Source organism: Nicotiana tomentosiformis, chromosome 5 (assembly GCF_000390325.3).
Source record: "Nicotiana tomentosiformis chromosome 5, ASM39032v3, whole genome shotgun sequence".
Taxonomy (NCBI): domain Eukaryota; kingdom Viridiplantae; phylum Streptophyta; class Magnoliopsida; order Solanales; family Solanaceae; genus Nicotiana; species Nicotiana tomentosiformis.
Genome location: NC_090816.1, coordinates 5,155,409 through 5,175,180, shown reverse-complemented (window position 1 = coordinate 5,175,180; position 19,772 = coordinate 5,155,409). Strand labels below are relative to the sequence as shown.

Below are 19,772 nucleotides of genomic sequence, written 5' to 3'. Positions count from 1 at the left end.
ATAATCTGAGACCAAATACAATAAACAAAATGATAGGGAAGGAGAGACAAGGTCTGCGAAACATGGCAGCTACCTTTGAATCTCTGGAAAATCGACGGTGTGAAAGAATCAACACCCACGGTATTCGGGATCACCTGGATCTGCACACGAAGTGCCGGGTGTAGTATGAGTACAACCAACTCAGTAAGTAACAATAATAAATAAAGAACTGAAAGTAGTGACGAGCTTCTCAGCTAAGTCCAAATACAGTATTTTCCAATATAAAAGAGTAGGCATGCTCTCAAATTCAACACTTAAGATTTCACTGAAATTTCATATCAAGTTTGACCGAAACAGAAAATAATATTTTTCCGAAATTTCCAAAAATAGTGATATATGACAGCTGAAATGCAGCAAATAGTGATATCAATGCATCCTCTAAGAGTAACAGTCACTCAGTCTTCCCATTCACTCCAACCTCACAGTCATTCTTTCCTCGCAGTCACTCTTTACTCACAATTGCTCATTCTTCACAGTCGCTCATCACTCGGCACTCGCACTCAGTAGGTACCTACGCTCACTGGGGGTGTGTACAGACTCCGGAGGGGCTCCTTCAGCCCAAGCACTATATCAAGCCAATCATGGCATAAATCAATATAACATGCTGCAGCGTGCAGCCCGATCCATAAATATCCTCACAATTAGGCCCTCGGCCTCACTCAGTCATCAACCTCTCCAGTCTCTTGGGCTCTCAAAAACCATGATAAGCAGCCCAACAACAATGATATGATGCATCAATAATGAATAAGAGAGACTGAAGTAAAAATGTGCAAATAAAACTGTGACTGAGTGCAAAACAATAATTTAGCAAATAATTTCACAAGTACACGACCTCTGCGGGTCTCAACAGTGTAAACATATGATTCATAGATCAATTTCTCTAATACGGAAAAAAATATACGGATATCAACAGATTTTTCAACTGCACAGTTCCATGGAATTGTTCAAGTCATAATTCTTACGGTGCACGCCCACACGCCCGTCACCTAACATGTGCGTCACCTCAAAACTAATCACATAATACATATTTCGGAGTTTCATACCCTCAGGACCAAATTTAGAAATGTTACTTACCTCAAACTGTGAAATTCTTTATTCCGCTATGTCTTTGCCTCGTGAATTGGCCTCCAAACGCCTCAAATCTAGCCACAAATAATTCGATTCAGTCAATAATATTTATTGGAATTAATTCCATATGAAAATACATTTTTTCTATATAAATCCGAAATTTAACTCAAAAATTGCCCATGGAGCCCACTTCTCGGAACCCGACAAAAGTTATAAAATCCGAAAGCCATTCAACCACGAGTCTAACTATACTAATTTTACTTAATTCCGACATCAACTCAACCCTAAAATCTTCAAATTAAACCAAGAGGGTTTTTTAATCTTTCCAACTTAATTCACCCATTAAATGTTAAAAACAACCATGGATTCGGGTAATTTGACCAATAATGAGTTAAGAACACTTATCCCGTTGCTTTTCTCGAAAATCTCCCAAAAATTGCCTCTTCCGGACCTCTCTTCTTCGCGAACGCGACAGGTCCCTCGTATTCGCAAAGCACAAAATCGTGCTGCCCAAAATTGCTCTTCGCGAACGAGAGAAACTACTCGTGAACGCGATGCTTTACCGAGCTCTTCTTCGCGAACGCGAACTCCTATTCGCGAATGCGAAGGCAAAAACTCAAGCCCACTATTTTTCCCTTCACGAATGTGATACCCAATCGCGAATGCGATGAACAACCCAGATCCTCTTCGCAAACGTGAGACCCCCTCGCGAACTAGAAGGGAAAATTTTGCCTGCCTCAAATTCCCCTCCGTGAACGCGAGGGCCCAGTCGCGAACGCGAAGAAGGAAACCCGAAAAACACACCAGCAGTCTTCAACCAATATGTCAAGTCCAAAAATGATCCGCTAACCTCCCGAAACTCACCCGAGGCCCCCGGGACCTCAACCAAATATACCGTCAAGTCCCATAACATCATACGAACTTAGTCGAACCCTTAAATTACCTCAAACAATGCTAAAACCATGAATCATACCCCAATTCAAGCCTAATGAACTTTGAAATTTTAAGTTTCCACAAACGACGCCGGAACCTATCAAATCAAGTCCGATTGACCTCAAATTTTGCACACAAGTCATAAATGACATCACAGACCTATTAAAATTTTTCGAATCGTATTTCGACCCCGATATCAAAAAGTCAACCCCCCGGTCAAACTTCCCAAAATTTTGACTTTCGCCATTTCAAGCCTAATTCCACTACGGACCTTCAAATAATTTTTCGGACATGCTACTAAGTCCAAAATCACCATACGGAACTAATGGAATCATCAAAATTAAATTCCGAGGTCGTTTACACATAAATCAATATCCGGTCAACTTTTTCAACTTAAGTTTTTAATTATGAGACTAAGTATCTCATTTCACTCTGAAATCCTCCCGGACCTGAACCAACTAACTCGGTAAGTCATAAAATAACTATAAAACATAACTTAAGCAGTAAATGGGGGGAACGAGGTTATAATATTCAAAACGACCGGCCGGGTCGCTACACGACTAGACCGGTCATTTCGATAGTTGTAGCCTCATTCCCCTTTTTCTGCTCATTTTTGTGTTTCACTGTTGTTTATGACTTATCGGGTTAGTTAGTTCGGGTCCAGAGAGAATTCAGAGTGAATTGAGATACTTAGTCTCTTAATTGAAAGTTTGAGTTGGAAAAGTCGACCGAATGTCGACTTATGTGTAAACGACCTCGAATTTTAGAATTTTGATAGTTCTGTTAGCTCCGTTAGGTAATTCTGGACTAAGGAGCATGCCCGGATTGTGATTTGGAGGTCGAAAGTAGAATTAGACTTGAAATGGCGAAAGTTGGAATTTTGGAAAAGTTTAACCGGGAGTGGACTTTTTGATATCGAGGTCGGATTGTATTTCCGGAAGTTGGAGTAGGTTCGTGGTGTCATTTATGACTTGTGTGCACAATTTGAGGTCAATCAGACGTGATTTGATAGGTTTTGACGTCGTTTGTAGAATTTGAAAATTTCAAAGTTTATTAGGCTTGAATCCGTGTGTAATTCGTGTTTTGAGTTGTTTGAGGTGATTTGAGGATTCGACTAAGTTCGTATTGTGTTATAAGGCTTGTTGGTATGTTTGGTTGAGGTCCCGGGGGCCTCGGGTTGATTTCAGATGGTTAACGGACCAAGTTTTGAAGTTGGAAGACTGCTGAAGTTTGGACTCAACTGGTGTAATCGCACCTGCGGAAGTTTAATTGCAGGTGCGAGCCCGCAGAAGCGAAGAGGGAGTACGCAGAAGTGGGTAAAGCTAGGAAGGGCAGGGGATGCAGGTGCATAGGAGAATGCGCATCTGCGAGCCCGCAGATGCGAAGTTTGAAGGTTTGGGCATTTCCGCAGAAGCGGACGAAGGGCTGCAAAAGCGCCTCCGCAGGTGCGAGACTGGGAGCGCAGGTGTGAGACTAGTTGCTTAAAATATTTCCACATAAGCGGAGGTATGTCCGCAAAAGCATTTCCACTGGTGCGGATTAGAGGCCGTAGGTGTGAAAGGCCTGGGCAGAGCATATAAATACAGGACTTCGAGATTTTTCTCCATTTCCACCACTTTGAGCTCGGATTTTGGAGGAGTTTTAGAGGGATTTTGAAGTGATTACTGAGGTAAGCTCCCTGTGTCCATTTATCTTCAATAATGATGTTACCCCACTGATTATACACCTAGTTGGTGAGTTTCTGAGGTGAAATTTAGGGGTTTAGGGCTATAGAATTGGAGAGTGAATTTTGCGGATTTGGACGATCAAATGGTATCAGATTTTGATAAATTTGGTATGGTTAAACTCGTGAGTGAATGTGCTTTCAGGTTTTGTGACTTTTGTTGGATTTCGAGACGTGGGCTCGGGGCCCGATTTGAGCTAATTTTGAATTTTGGCTTATAATTTCGTGTTTTTCTTATGAAATTGATTCCTTTAGCCTATATTAATTGTATTGTACTGCTTGTGGCTAGATTCGGGTTGTTTGGAGACCGATTCGAGAGGCAAAGGCCATTTGGAGTAGAGTTTTCCGCGATTTGAGGTAAGTAATAGTTTTAAATCGTCCTAAGGGCATGAAACCCCAGATTTAGTTGTTATATAATTGTTTGGCGGTGACGCAAATGCTGGGTGACGGGCGTGTGGGCGTGCACCGTAGGAATTGTGACTTGTTTCATTCCGTGGAACTGTAAAGTTGAATAACTTGTTGTTAGCTATATGTTGTCCTTGTGTTATAAATATTTGACTGCAAATCAGGTTAGGAGTCATGCTTAGGCTATGCGACTACACTGTTGGGATCCGCAGAAGTCGTGTACTCGTTGAATTAATTGCTAATTGATGTTTTATACTCAATCGCGGTTTACTTGTGTATCATATCTCAGTCTCTTCTTGTTTCTTACTGATACATTATATTACCTTTGTTTGGGCTGATTTTTATGAGTTTTGAGAGCCCGAGAGACTGGAGAGGTTAGTGACTGAGTTAGGGCCTGAGTGTCGAGATGTGAGCTATATGTATGTATATGTATCGGGTTGCATGCCGCAACGAGCCTTAGGGCTGTATATATGGATCGGGTTGCACGCCGAAACGAGCCTTAGGGCTGTATATATGGATCGGGTTGCATGCCGCAACGAGCCTCAGGGCTGTATATACATATGGATCGGGTTGCAAGCCACAACGATCCTTATGACTATTTATATGGAATCGGGCTGCACGCCACAGTGATATAGCGCTTGGGCCGAAGGATCCCCTCCGGAGTCTGTACACTCCAATGATCACAGGTACCTATTGAGTGTGCGTGTTGAGGGCTGAGAGCCGAGTGATGAGCTATTGAGAAAGATTGAGTGACTGTTGCCTTGAGAGGAGGTATTTTCTTACATTGTTATTGCACATAGTTGTTATATGCCATTGTTTTGAAACTTCTGAGGGATATTGTATCAGGATTTTTCTTGAACTTGGCATTTATAAATTGATTTGACGTAAACTGCCGAATTTGAAAGCATGTCTACTTTATTGTTGAGATTATTGATAATAAACTATAACTACATAGCTTGTCACTATCTTTCAGTTCCTTATTTATTATTGTTACTTACTGAGTTGGTTGTACTCACGCTACACCCTGCACTTCGTGTGCAGATCCAGGTGTTCCCGATTATAGCGGGTGTTGATATTTGAGCAACTGATCCCGAATACTATCGAGGTAGCTGCATGGCATTCGCAGGCCTTGGCTCTCCTTCATTATCTTTATCCCATTTCAGTTCTTATTCCTTAGACATTGTATTAGTCTGTTCCTGGTATAAATGCTCATGTACTCGATGACTCCCCGGTTTGGGATAGATTGTATTGTTTAGCGGGTTTATTTCCGTTCCTTAAAGGTTTTCTTAAATATTAATTGCTTTCGTCTAAATATTTAAAGCTTTTACTGTGTAAAAATAGTTGAGTAGTGGTTTGCCTAGTACCACGATATGCGCCATTACAACGATTAGTTTTTGGTTCGTGACAAGTTGGTATTAGAGCCTAAGTTACATAGGTCTCACGAGTCATAAGCAGGTTTAGTAGGATCTTGCGGATCGGTATGGAGACGTCTGTTCTTATCTTCGAGAGACTGCCAAACCCTTAGGAAACTTCACATTCTTAAATTCTTGTCGTGCAAATCTATTGATTCTGGTAACTAAACTTTTGTTGTTCTATTCTCTCACAGATGGTGAGGACACGTACAACCGGGTAGGGTGGACAACCACCAGTACCACCAGTCGGGGCTGCGAGAGTCTGAGGTCGTGGTAGGGGCCACGACAGGGGCAGAGGTGCAGCTCGTACAGCAGCTAGGGCAGCACCTGCAGATACACCAGTTTCCCCAGTTCAAGAGAAGGTTCCAGTTGCGGATGAGCCTGTGGGACCACCTTAGGCACCACCTGTGCCTATTGTGATTCTAGGCCTTCAGGAGGCCTTAATTTAGATATTCTTAAGACAGCTTTCAGGACCCGATATGGCCATTATGAGTTCCTTGTGATATCTTTTGGGCTGACCATCGCCCCAACAATGTTCATGCATCTGATGAATAGTGTGTTTCAGCCTTATCTTGACTCGTTCGTTATCGTGTTCATTGATGATATCCTAGTGTACTGTCACGACCCAATTTTCTCTCCGTTGGGTATCGTGATGGCACCTAGTCTTAGGGACTAGGTAAGCCTAACATTTACTAAATAACAACAATAATTAAATAATATCTAACAATTTTTGAAATGGAAATCTCTATAAAATTTATAATTCCCAAAACCGGCAGTACAAGTCATAAGCTCTACAGAGTTTGCTACAATTTTCTAAATAGAAATGTTTGAAATAAAGTAACAGTATGAATACAAATCAGAAGGTAACTCCGAAGCCTGCGAACGCAACAACATGTTTACCTTGAGTCTCCACAGCAACAATCCGCACAGCTAGCTAATGATCAACTGACTTCGAAATACCTAGATCTGCACAAAAATGTGCAGACGTGTAGTATAAGTACACCACAGTGGTACCCAACATGTATAAATACTAACCTCAGTGGAGTAGTGATGAGGAACAATTAAGACACCTACTGGACTAAATAACCTGAACAAGTATAAGTATAGGAACAATGGAGTATAGTTCTACATAAAGACTACGCGAAATGGCAAATAATACGGTAATTTCAGTAAGAAAGGAAAACAACAACTATCAGCGGAACACCATAGTAATGACATAGAAGAACGAACGGAAACACAGCCTAAATCCAATGAACACAATTAAAAGAAGGGCAGGTAGCAGCTAGATGAAAACGACCACTTTCATACCAGGTTTTAGTCAATAAACTCCACGAGGTACCAAACCTCATACTATTCATAACTCACGGGTCCCAATACCTGAACCCTAACACTGGGCATCCTGTGCCCTCATTACACTTCATAACCACACTGACGACTCATGTGCCAAATAGATCCATTCTCACATAGAAGGCAAGTAACAAGGGTGTGCATCTATACTTAACAATATCAAGAAAACCTTTTAACTGATAAGAGTGTTCAATTACGTGTATGCTTGTGCAAGTGTCCTAACATGGTTCATACCAGCTAAGAAGTATAGGAAAGGAAATGGACAACACGTAGAATGTTTTCTCATAACTTTCCACAAGATAAAACTCACACAGGTAAGTGTACCACTACACAAACATCAACAACAAGAATGCCCCCGGGCCATCACAAGTCATCACAGATCAATCCCTGACATAGCCCACCTTGTCGCGCCACATGTGCAATAGTAAAATAAATGCCCACCTTGTCTCGCCACACGTGCATAATAATGTTCCCACCTTGTCTCGCCACATGCGCAACCCACATATATATATCTCGCCTTGTCACGCCGTATGTGCAAATATCAATAGTAATAATAGCACGACAGAAATTTCGTACAACCCCATAACACTCGCACGACAGAAACCTCGTGCATCACAATAACAACAACCGCACGGTAGAAATCTCATGCATCACAATAACAATAATTGCATGACAGAAACCTCGTGCATCACAATAACAACAACCGCACGACAGAAACATCGTGCATCACCACAATAAGTACAACAACAACAATGACAATAATACAGAGTACGGTAAGTAAATCAACTCAAGAACCTTCAATCACAAGAAATGGTAGAACTAGTTCACAAGGAATAACCATGATAAGAAATACTAGGCGTAATAAGAACAGCTCAACAGGGAAAAAATAATATGTAACAATAGTCCCACAATGTACGGTTCAACAACCAAGAACTAACACGAGTTAAATAATTTCAAATAAGGGCAAGTTCACTAAGGCATAAGATTTCTAAGCTTCTTTTAAATTTGGCCAATTGCGGAAGAGATACAGCCAATTCAAATAAAGGTAGGCAGCGAGAAGATCACCATAACCTCAATTAAGGGAGAACATTTACAAAAAGGATAACTACAACTTCAAATTAAGATAGGCATTTAGGGAAAAGATAATATGGCAATGGAAGAGATAACAGTTTCAATTAAGGCACATATGAATCAAGTAACAATAAGAGTGGATCATGATGCAATTGATTCTATTTAAGTAGACAATAGTGAAACTAGTAATTAAGGAACGTAATCATAACAAGAAAAACTGCATATTCAATGAATACAAGGACCTAAGAATCCCTAAAAGGCCAATTTTCCACAAATAAGTCCGAGCACGTACTTGTCACCTCGCGTACACGGACTGTAATTAGCATAGAAGACTCAAATCCTAAGGGGTATTTCCCTCACACGAAGTTAGGCAAGATATTTACCTCAAAGAAGACAAACCGATACTCTAAAATGAACTTCTCGGGTGAAATGACCTTCGTGCAGATCAAATCTAACCAAAATAACTTCGAAGCACACATAAAACTCATAAGAAACTATTCTAGATCATAAAGCCTCAATCTTTATCAAAATCTAAAAATTGAACCAAAAGTCAACCCCCGAGCCCGCACCTCGGAACCTGACAAATTTTACAAAACCCGAATATTCATTCCAATATGAGTTCAACCATACTAAAATCATAAAATTCCGATACCATTTCGTCCCACAAATCATGATCTTTTATTTTGAAACTTTTCTTCAAAAATTACTATTTTCCTCAACTCAAAATACAATTTTAACAAAAATAAAGATAAAATCATGGAATAAAATAAATTCTAGGTGAAGAACACTTACCTAATCGATTTGCTTAAAAAACCCACAAGGAAGCTCCCAAAACCGAAGTCTAAAATGCAAAAATGAAGAAAATGGCCAAACCCTTGACTTAAATGATTCTTCTAGGATTTTCGCATATGCGGACAAGGAGGTGCACCTGCGCACATGTATTTGCGAGAAAGAGTCCGCATTTGCGAACTCGGCTAGCCAGGACTGGAATCACATATGCGGAGTTAAAGCCGCACCAGCGGCCCCACAGAAGTGCCAAAGGAAGCACAGAAGCGAGCTTTTTCACAGATGCGATCGCTGGACTGCGAAAGCAGCCTTCGCACCTGCGTGCCGGCCTCCGCAGAAGCGAACGAGCTCCCAAGACCTTTTGACCGCACAAGCGATCAGAATCACGCACGAGCGGAGCCGCACCTGCGCTCCAAAGTGTCGTAGGTGCGAAAACACTAGAACCAGACTTGTTCAAAACTATGAAAAATCATCTGAAACTCGTCCGAAACATACTCGGGGCCCCCGGGATCCCGTCCAAGCATACCAACAAGTTCTATAATCTAACACATACTGGATCAGGGTCTTAAATCACATCAAACAATGTCAAAACTACAAATCGCACCATGAATCAAACTTATAAACTTTCAAATCTTCCAACTTCTAAAACTCACGCCGAAACCTATCAAACCAACCCGGAATGACGTCAGATTTTGCAGGCATGTCCCAAATAAAATAACGGATATGTTTCAACTCTCGGAATCGAATTACGATCCCGATATCAAAAAGTCCAGGTTAAAATCTCCAAAAATTTGACTTTCGCCATTTCAAGCCTAAATAAGCTACGGACCTTATATTCATCGTCCTGACACTCTCCTAAGTCCAAAATCACCCAACGGAGCTACCAGAACTACTGAAACTCCATTCCGGAGTTGTCGTCATACAATTCCAACTACGGTCAAAATCCTAAGACTTAAGCTTCCATTTTAGGGACTAAGTGTCCCAAATCACCCCGAATCATCTGGTAACTAAATTCAACCATGCACGCAAGTCAATACACAAAGCTTCTCCGGGCCTTATATTGCTGAACGAGACTTAAATTCTCAAAACAACCGGCCAGGTCATTTCATGTACTCTCGTAGCTAGGAGTAACATACCCAGCATATGAGGATCGTGTTGCAGCGGTTGATGGAGGAGAAGCTTTATGCAAAGTTCTCCAAGTGTGAGTTTTGGCTTAGTTCAATGGCGTTCTTGGTGCACGTGGTGTCCAGTGAAGGTATTCATGTGGATTGGAAGAAGATAGTGGCGGTTCGGAGTTGTCCCAGACCGTCGTCAGCCACGGAGATTCGGAGTTTTCTTGGTTTGGATAGTTATTACCGTCGTTTTGTAGAAGGTTCCTCATCTATCGTATCGCCCTTGATCAAATTGACCCAAAAGGGTTCTCCTTTCAGGTGGTCAGATGAGTGCGAAGAGAGCTTTCAGAAGCTCAAGACCGCTTTGAGCACAACTCCAGTTCTAGTTTTGCCGTCACTTTCGGGCTCTTGTACAATGTATTGTGATGCTTCTCGGATCGGCATTGGGTGTGTGTTGATGCATGAGGGTAGAGTGATTGCTTATGCTTCGCGCCAGTTAAAGCCTTATGAGAATAACTACCTTGTTCATGATTTGGAGCTAGCTGCCATCGTTCATGAATTGAAGATTTGGAGGTATTACCTTTACAGTGTGTCTTGTGAGGTGTTTACGGATCATTGGAGCCTCCAACACTTGTTAAACAGAAGGATCTCAATCTGAGGCAGCGGAGATGGTTGGAGCTACTAAAGGACTATGACATCACTATTCTGTATCATCCAGGGAAGGCCAATATGGTGGCCGATGCCTTGAGTAGGAAGGCAGTGAGTATGGGTAGTCTTGATTTTCTTCCCGTTGGAGAGAGACCTCTTGCAGTTGATGTTCAGGCTTTGGCCAACAGGTTTGTGAGATTGGATATTTCAGAGCCCAGTCGGGTTCACGCTTGTGTGGTTTCTCGATCTTCCTTATTTGATTGCATCAGAGAGCGCCAGTATGATGATCCTCATTTTCTTGTATTCAATGGCAGGGTTCGGCACGATGATGCCAGAGATGTGATTATTGGGGATGATGGGGTATTAAGGATGCAAGGTCGGATTTGTGTTCCCAATATGGATGGGCTACATTAGTTGATTCTTGAGGAGGCCCACAGTTCGCGGTATTCCATTCATCCGGGTGCCAGGGAAGTGCATCAGGACTTGAGGCAGCAATATTGGTGGTGGAGGATGAAGAAGGACATAGTGGGGTTTGTAGCTCGATGCCTCAACAATCAGCAGGTAAAATATGAGCATCGGAGACCGGGTGGCTTTCTTCAGAGGATAGAGATTCCAGAGTTGAAGTGGGAGCGGATCACCATGGATTTCATAGTTGGGCTCCCACGGACTTCGAGGAAGTTTGATGCTATTTGGGTGATTGTGGATAGGCTGACCAAGTCCGAACACTTCATTCCAGTGGGCACCACTTATTCTTCAGAGCGACTAGCTGAGATTTACATCCGAGAGATTGTCCGCATTCACGGTGTGCCTGTTTCTATCATTTCAGATAGAGGCACATAGTTTACATCACAGTTTTGGAGAGCCGTGCAGCGAGAGTTGGGCACTCAGGTGGAGTTGAATACAATATTTCACCCTCAGATGGACGGGCAGTCCGAGCACACTATTCAGATATTGGAGGATATGCTATGTGCGTGTGTCATTGATTTTGGGGGTTCTTGGGACCAGTTTTTACCACTCGTAGAGTTTGCTTACAATAACAGTTATCAGTCGAGCATCCAGATGGCCTCGTATGAGAGGTGGTATAGATCTATGGTGCATTGGTTTGAGCCCGATAAGGCTAGCCTGTTGGGTACAGACTTAGTTCAGGATTCATTGGACAAGGATAAATTGATTCAGGAGCGGCTTCGCACGACGCAGTGTAGATAGAAGAGCTATGCCGATAGGAAGGTCTGTGATGTGTCTTACATGGTTGGGGAGAGGGTTCTACTGAAGGTTTCACCCATGAAGGGTGTTATACAGTTCGAGAAGAAGGGAAAGTTGAGCCCTAGGTTCATTGGGCCGTTTGAGGTACTTCAGAGGATTGGGGAGGTGGCTTACAAGCTTGCCTTGCCACCTAGCTTGCCGAGTGTGCATCTAATATTTCATGTTTCTATGCTTCGAAAGTATGTTGGTGACCCGTCTCATGTTTTGGATTTCAGCACAGTTCAGTTGGATGGTGATTTGACTTATGATGTGGAGCCGATGGCTATTCTGGGCCGACATGTTCGAAAGTTGAGGTCAAAGGATATAGCTTCAGTGAAGGTGCAGTGGAGAGATCAGCCCATTGAGGAGGCTACTTGGGAGACCAAGAGGGAGATGCGGAGCAGATATCCACACCTATTTGAGACTCCAGGTATGTTTCTAGACCCGTTTGAGGATGAACATTTGTTTAAGAGGGGGAGGATGTAATGACCCGATTGGTCGTTTCGAGAGTTGTAGCCTCGTCCCCCTTTTTCTGCTCATTTTTGTGTTTCACAGTTATTTTATGACTTATCGGGTTAGTTGGTTCGTGTCCGGAGAGAATTCAGAGTGAATTGAGACACTTAGTCTCTTAATTGAAAGCTTGAGTTGGAAAAGTCGACAGGATTTTGACTTATGTGTAAACGACCTCAGATTGGAATTTTGATGGTTCCGTTAGCTCCGTTGGGTGATTCTGGACTTAGGAGCGTATCCAGATTGTGATTTGGAGGTCGGGAGTAGAATTAGGCTTGAAATGGCGAAAGTTGAAACTTTGCAAAAGTTTGACCGGGAGTAAACTTTTTGATATCAGGGTTAGATTGGATTTTCGGAAGTTGAAGTAGGTTTGTGGTGTCATTTTTGAATTGTGTGCAAAATTTGAGCTCAATGGGATGTGATTTGATAGGTTTCGGCATCGTTTGTAGAATTTGAAATTTTTGAAGTGATTAGGCTTGAATGCGTGTGTAATTCGTGTTTTGAGGTTGTTTGAGGTGATTTGAGGATTCGAATAAGTTCGTATTGGGTTGTAAGATATGTTGGTATGTTTGGTTGAGGTCTCGGGGGCCTCGGGCTGATTTCGGGTGGTTAACGGACCAAGTTTTGAAGTAGGAAGACTACTGAAGTTTGGACTCAGCTGGTGTAATCGCACCTGCAGAAGTTTAATCGCAAGTGCGAGCTCGCAGAAGCGAATAGGGAGGCCGCAGAAGCGGGCAAGGCCAGGAAGGGCAGGGGACGCATGTGCATAGGAGAATGCACACCCGCAGATGTGTGAATGGCTCTGCAGATGCGAAGTTTGAAGGTTTGGGCATTTCCGCAGAAGCGGACGAAGGGCCGCAAAAGCGCCTCTGCAGGTGCGAGACCTGGAGCGCAGGTGCGAGCCCAGTGGCTTAAGTAGTTTCCGTAGAAGCGGAGGTATAATCGTAGAAGCGGTTCCGTAGGTGCGAAAGGCCTGGGCAGAGCATATAAATACGGGACTTCGAGATTTTCACCATTTTCACCACTTTTTGCTCGGATTTTGGAGGATCTTTAGAGGGATTTTGAAGTGATTATTGAGGTAAGCTCCTTGTGTCCATTTATCTTTAATAATGATGTTTTCTCACTGATTTTACACCTAGTTGGTGAGTTTTTGAGGTGAAATTTGAGGGTTTAGGGCTAGAGAATTGGAGAGTGAATTTTGGGGATTAGGATGATCAAATGGTTTTGAATTTTGATAAATTTGGTATGGTTAGACTCGTGAGTGAATGGGCTTTCAGGTTTTGTGACTTTGGTCGGATTTGGAGACGTGGGCCCAGGGGCCGATTTGAGCCAATTTTGGGATTTGGCTTATAATTTCGTGTTTTTCTTATGGAATTGATTTCTTTAGACTATATTAATTGTATTGTACTGCTTGTGGCTAGATTCGGGGCGTTTGTATACTGATTCGAGAGGCAAAGGCACTTTGGAGTAGAGTTTTGCATAGTTTGAGGTAAGTAACAATTTTAAATCTAGTCCTAAGAGTGTGAAATCCCGGATTTTGTTGTTATATGATTGTTTGGAGGTGACGCACATGCTGGATGACGGGCGTGTGGGCGTGCACCGTAGGAATTATGACTTGGTCCATTCCGTGGAACTGTAAACTTGAATAACTTGTTGTTAGCTAAATGCTCTCCCTGTGTTATAGAAATTTGGCTGCAAATCAGGTTAGGAGTCATGATTAGGCTATGTGACTACACTGTTAGGACCCACAGAGGTCGTGTACTCATTGAATTAATTGCTAATTGCTGTTTTATACTCAGTAACAGTTTACTTGTGTATCATATCTCAGTCTCTTCTTGTTTCTTGCTGATACATTATATTATCTTTGTTTGGGCTGATTTTTATGAGTTCTGAGAGCCCGAGAGACTAGAGAGGTTGGTGACTGAGTTAGGGACTTAATGCCGAGCTGTGACCTATATTTATGTACATGGATCGGGTTGCACGCCGCAACGAGCCTTAGGGCTGTATATATGGATCGGGTTGCACACCGCAACGAGTCTTAGGGCTGTATATATGGATCGGATTGCACGCCGCAATGAGCCTCAAAGCTGTATATACATATGGATCGGGTTGCACGCCGCAACTAGCCTTATGGTTATTTATATGGGATCGGGCTACATGCCGCAGCGATATAGCGCTTGGGCTAAAGGAGCCCCTCCGGAGTCTGTACACCCCCTATGAGCGCAGGTACCTACTGAGTGTGAGTGTTGAGGCCTGAGAGCCAAGTGATGATCTATTGAGAAAGATTGAGTGACTATTTCCCTAAGAGGAGGTATTTGCTTACATTGTTGTTGCACATAGTTGTTATATGTCATTGTTTTAAAACTTCTAAGGTATATTGTATCAGGAGTTTTCTCGAACTTGGCATTCATAAATTGATTTGACTTAAACTGCCGAATTTGAAAACAGGTCTAGTTTCTTGTTGAGATTACTAATAATGAGCTATAACTACATAGCTCGTCACTATCTTTCGGTTCCTTATTTATTATTGTTACTTACTGAGTTGGTTGTACTCACGCTATACCCTGCACTTCGTGTGCAGATCCAGGTGTTCCCGGTCTTAGCGGGTGTTGATATTTGAGCAGCTGATCCCAGAGACTATCGAGGTAGCTGCATGGCATTCGCAGGCCTTGGCTCTCCTTCATTATCTTTATCGCATTTCAGTTCGTATTCCTTAGACATTGTATTAGACTATTCCTGGTATAGATGCTCATATACTCAATGACTCCCCAATTTTGGGATAGATTGTATTGAATAGCGAGTTTATTTCTGTTCCTAAAAGGTTTTCTTAAATATTAATTGCTTCCGTCTAAAATTTTAAAGCTTTTACTGTGTTAAGATAGTTAAGTAGTGGCTTGCCTAGTATCACGATAAACGCCATCACGACGATTGATTTTTAGGTTGTGACACTTGCATAGCGTATTTTAGTAATAATACAAAGATACTCCAATCTTTGTTTTTAATTTGGAACCATAGAAAAAACAAACAACCTTTCAATGCTAATCTATAAATTGTAATGTTATCATTTTGACCCTAAACATTTTCTCCTTCATCTAAGAATCTGTAACTATTTTTTCCTCCAATATTATGTTTATTTTTTTTTCCTACAATTTCTCTCATTTATGCTTTTTAAATTATATCCTTTAATTTACTTTCATTATTTTACCTGTTGTTATTTTTTATATTTGTATTAGATATTGTTAGATGTAATCCATCGTCTGTTTAGCACAAATTGCATAGTGAATTGGTATAATGATGGTTAATATATGCTCTGGATGATAAATTTGTAAAATAATTATTATAATATTAGTTTATAATTCGAAAATATCTCACTCAAACAAAATTGATTTGAAAACATACACGTTTGCAAAAAAAAAGTAGTGACAAACTTTAGAAAGATATCTCTAATGATTATGAAATCCAGAAAAGCTCTAACTTTTCTTTGGCTTCACCACTGTAATATATCGATAGCCAAGGCCTTGATGTAGCAAGATAGTGAAAAACCAGCAAGATGGCGCAAGAGCAATTATGGCATAAATCAACCAAATCTTTGAGAAAATAAGAAGATAATCAATTGCACATATATTTAGGTACCATGTCCTTAACCTATGTGAATTATAAACAAATACATAATACAAAAAGAATAAAATAAAATAAAAACTATATTGAGATGTATAGTATGTATATATTATCTATTATCAAACCTTCTTTATTAATCCTTGAGTGATGTCTATCAAAATCATAACTACCACACCACGAGATAAAATACTCGGCATAAACCCTTTCGCGAAACCCTACTAAGTACTAACATAGATCTATTCATCATAAGATTTATTCAAAGTGCTTATTACCAAACTATAGCTACCAATCCTCCTCTTAGATCTCATCTTCGGGAGAAACACCAAACAATATTGTCAACATCAAACTTTGAGAACACATATTAAGCCTCCGATCTTTGAGAAACTTTTACAACTATTCTTTATACTAATTTGTTAGTATTTATAGAAGTAAAATCCTATTTGATTTTAAATTCCTAATATAGTTCGTAAATCTATCATATAAGGGAAGATTTAGTAGGGGAAATTTTAGTTGATCTAAAATTCTAAAATAAGAGAAATAATTAAATGACTATTTTGTCTAATATGAAACTAATTTTTAAAGGGTAAAAAAGGCGAACGACATTTCACTAAGGGCATTCGTGCTTTTAATGTAGTATTAGTCTCTATTCGTGCGTTGCACGAGAAATGCGTATTGAAAATAATAAGCTTTCAATCGCTTATACTGTTGAATATGCACAAAGTAGGAAGTTTAATGTCACGACCCAAAATCCATTAAAGGTCGTGATGGCGCCGGACACCGCCGTCAGGCAAGCAAAAAATAAATAATTAATTAAATCATCTTTTAGTATTTCTGAAAACATAAATTTCCTTCAATTTACTAGTAATAAATGAACTTTAAGGAATAACATTAACGTTTACCAATTTCAATACTAAATATCCCATAATCATTCTAGAACCCGGTGTCACAAGTTCACGAGCATTTACTATAGAGTAAAAATAAAATACATCATATGTCCGCAATACAAATTAGACAAGAAAAATAAAATAACTCTGAAGGAGACTCTGTTGGCTGCGGATCGTAATACAGAATGCAGCTCACCTATATCCCCAAAATTTTAACCACACCTCTGCACCCACAAGACCGTTAGACATATATGTACATGCGCAATAAAATATGCAGCAAGTATAGTATGAGTACGTAAACAACGTGCACCCAGTAAGTATCAAGCCTAATCTCGAAGAGGTAGAGGCGAGATGGTCGACTTTGACACTCACTATGGTCTATAATATTAAATAACATGAAAATAGAAATATTTAAATTAACATGATTTACAGAGTTAATAATGATTTTATTTAACCAATAGAAATAATTAAATTCCTTTAAATGCAATAATTCTCAATAATTTTCAATTTATCAAATTAGCTTCACAAGCTGAAATAAAATATCAAGGTATCGTGTAATTATTATTAGGCACGATTTTCGTCGTGGTCGTACAGCCCGATCCAGAGTGTCGTGTATAGTATCGAGGGACATGCGGCACGATCCATAGATGCATCTATTCTGCCGAGGCATTCGGCCCACTCCGCAAAAAAGGAGGACATTTTCTTACGTACCTCCGGAAGGAGAGTATATTTATTATAAGATCAATTCGAGAGGACGAATAATTTCTTTTAACAATTAATTAATTTAAATAGAAATTAAGCATATGAGATTCCATATTTTACTATCTCTCACTAACAATTTACAATATATACCAAATAATTTAATTAGACAATGGATACAATTTATACAAGTAATTCATGCTTTGAGTCCTAAACTACCCGGACTTTAGCATTAATAGTTACTATGCACGGACTCTCGTCACCTCGTGCATATGTAGACCCTACAATTAGCAACAATTATTAATTTAATTACCTATGGGGTAATTTTTCCGTCACAAGATTAGACACGGGACTTACCTTGTCTCAAAGTCTGCTTTCCGGTCAAAATGTCGCGTAAAAACCTCAATTAGGTGCCGAAAAATCCAAAACTTATGATTGGCGATGGAAATGGTGCTCAAAAATAGTCCCCAAAATCGGCTCTCATGAAGAAAATGAGGTGGAAATGAGTCCAACCCTCGTCTTTAACAGAACACTGCCCAGACCCGTTCTTCTTCGCGTTCGTGAAGGCCAAATGTTCCTGCCCCAGCATTTCCTCTTCGCGTTCGCGTGACCAGTGTCGCGTTCGCAAAGGCCTGTCTATGCAAGGCATCACGTACGCGTTCAAGCCATCGCGTTCGCGGTAAGAAAAAAATGGCCTTAGGCCCGTCTCCTCCTTTCTTCTACGCGTTCGCGATTGCCCCTTCGCATTCGCATAGTTTTCTCAGTCAATCCCTCCGTGTTTGCAAACTACAACTCGCGTTCGTGAAGACAAAAAACCCAGTGGACTCAAATTTCCTCTTCGCGTTCGCGACCTACTGATCGCGTTCGCAAAGCACAAGATAGCTGCTACCATTTTTCTTCTTCGCGAACGCGGGACTCCCTTCGCATTCGCGAAGAACAAAACCAGAACCAACAAACCACCAGCAGCTTTTCATCCAAATTCGATCTGAAACCACCCCGAAACACAACCGACGCCCCTGGGACATCATCCAATTATAACATGTCCCAAAACACGACGCGAACTTGCTCGAGGCCTCAAATCGCATCAAACAACATCGAAACCATGAATTGCGCATCGATTCAAGTCTAATAAACTGTTAAACTTCTAACTCCCACATTCGATGCCGAAATGTATCAAATCAAGTGCGATTGACCTCAAATTTTGCACACAAGTCATAATTGACATTACGGACCTACTCCAACTTCCGAAATTGGATTCCGACCTCGATATCAAAAAGGCCACTCCCGGTCAACTTTCTCAAAACCCTTCAAATTTCTAGCTTTAGCCAAATGACCTATGGACCTCCGAATCCACTTCCGGACATGCTCCCAATTCCAGAATCACCATACGGAGCTATTCCCAGACTCGGAATCCCAAACAGACACCGATATCATTGAAATAAACCTCAACCCAAATTTAAGAAATTCTTCCAAATTGCTAACTTCCACAATAGGTGCCGAAACAATCCCGGGTTATCCAAAACCCGATACGGACATACACCCAAGTCCGAAATCATCCTACGATCCTGTTGGAACCTTCAAATCCCGATTCTGAGGTCGTTTACTCAAAATTCAAAGTTTGGTCAACTCTTCCAACTTAAAGTTTCCAAAATGAGAATTTGTTTTTCAAATCCATTCTGAACTTCCGAAATTTCAATTCTGACCATGCGTACAAGTCGTAATACCTGAAGTGAAGCTACTCATGGCCTCAAACTGCTGAACGAAGCGCTAGGTCTCAAAACGACCGGTCGGGTCGTTACATTCTCTCCCACTTAAACATACGTTCGTCCTCGAACGTGTTAAGAACTGTTCTGGAGTTGTCCGAAATCATTGTGTAACACCTCGTGTACCTACCCGTGCTACCGCAACTCAGTTGAGCACATTAGCTTGATCCAATCTGAAGATATTCTATTTTATCTAGGCAAATAAGCCTTAGAGCCAAATTCTGACATCTGAAATCCTCTATCAAGACTGCTTCCATCATACGAACACCATTTCAATTACTACACAATGTACCAATACATGATTGTATACTCTCACTGAATTCACACCATGCACCGCATCATTCACATGACCATAATAACATTCTCTGATAAAAATAACCGAAATCCCATAAATCTGATGCTCACAACACACCTCATGACACATATAAGTCTTGTTCCAATTCTCGAAATACTGCCGCGACAAAAGAGATGCGTATAAACTCATAAACACTTGCCGAGTTAACAAATCATGG

General features: G+C 41.0%; 1 protein-coding gene across 1 annotated transcript; it reads left to right on the top strand.

The window, feature by feature from the left end:
- Positions 1 to 11,789: 11,789 nt before the first annotated feature.
- LOC138891866 (uncharacterized) lies at positions 11,790 to 14,145 on the top strand. The gene is made up of 2 exons (XM_070175548.1): positions 11,790 to 12,216; positions 14,096 to 14,145. Exons 1-2 carry the CDS (start codon positions 11,790 to 11,792, stop codon positions 14,143 to 14,145), a joined length of 477 nt encoding a protein of 158 aa, XP_070031649.1.
- The last annotated feature ends 5,627 nt before the right edge of the window (positions 14,146 to 19,772 follow it).

What these genes read in the sequence shown, in the direction of transcription:
- LOC138891866 (XM_070175548.1), top strand. Translation starts at nt 11,790, where the DNA reads ATGGTTGGGGAGAGGGTTCTACTGAAGGTTTCACCCATGAAGGGTGTT. An exon ending in ACACCTATTTGAGACTCCAG is followed by an intron (nt 12,217 to 14,095) that starts GTATGTTTCTAG and finishes TTTTATACTCAG; the next exon opens with TAACAGTTTACTTGTGTATC.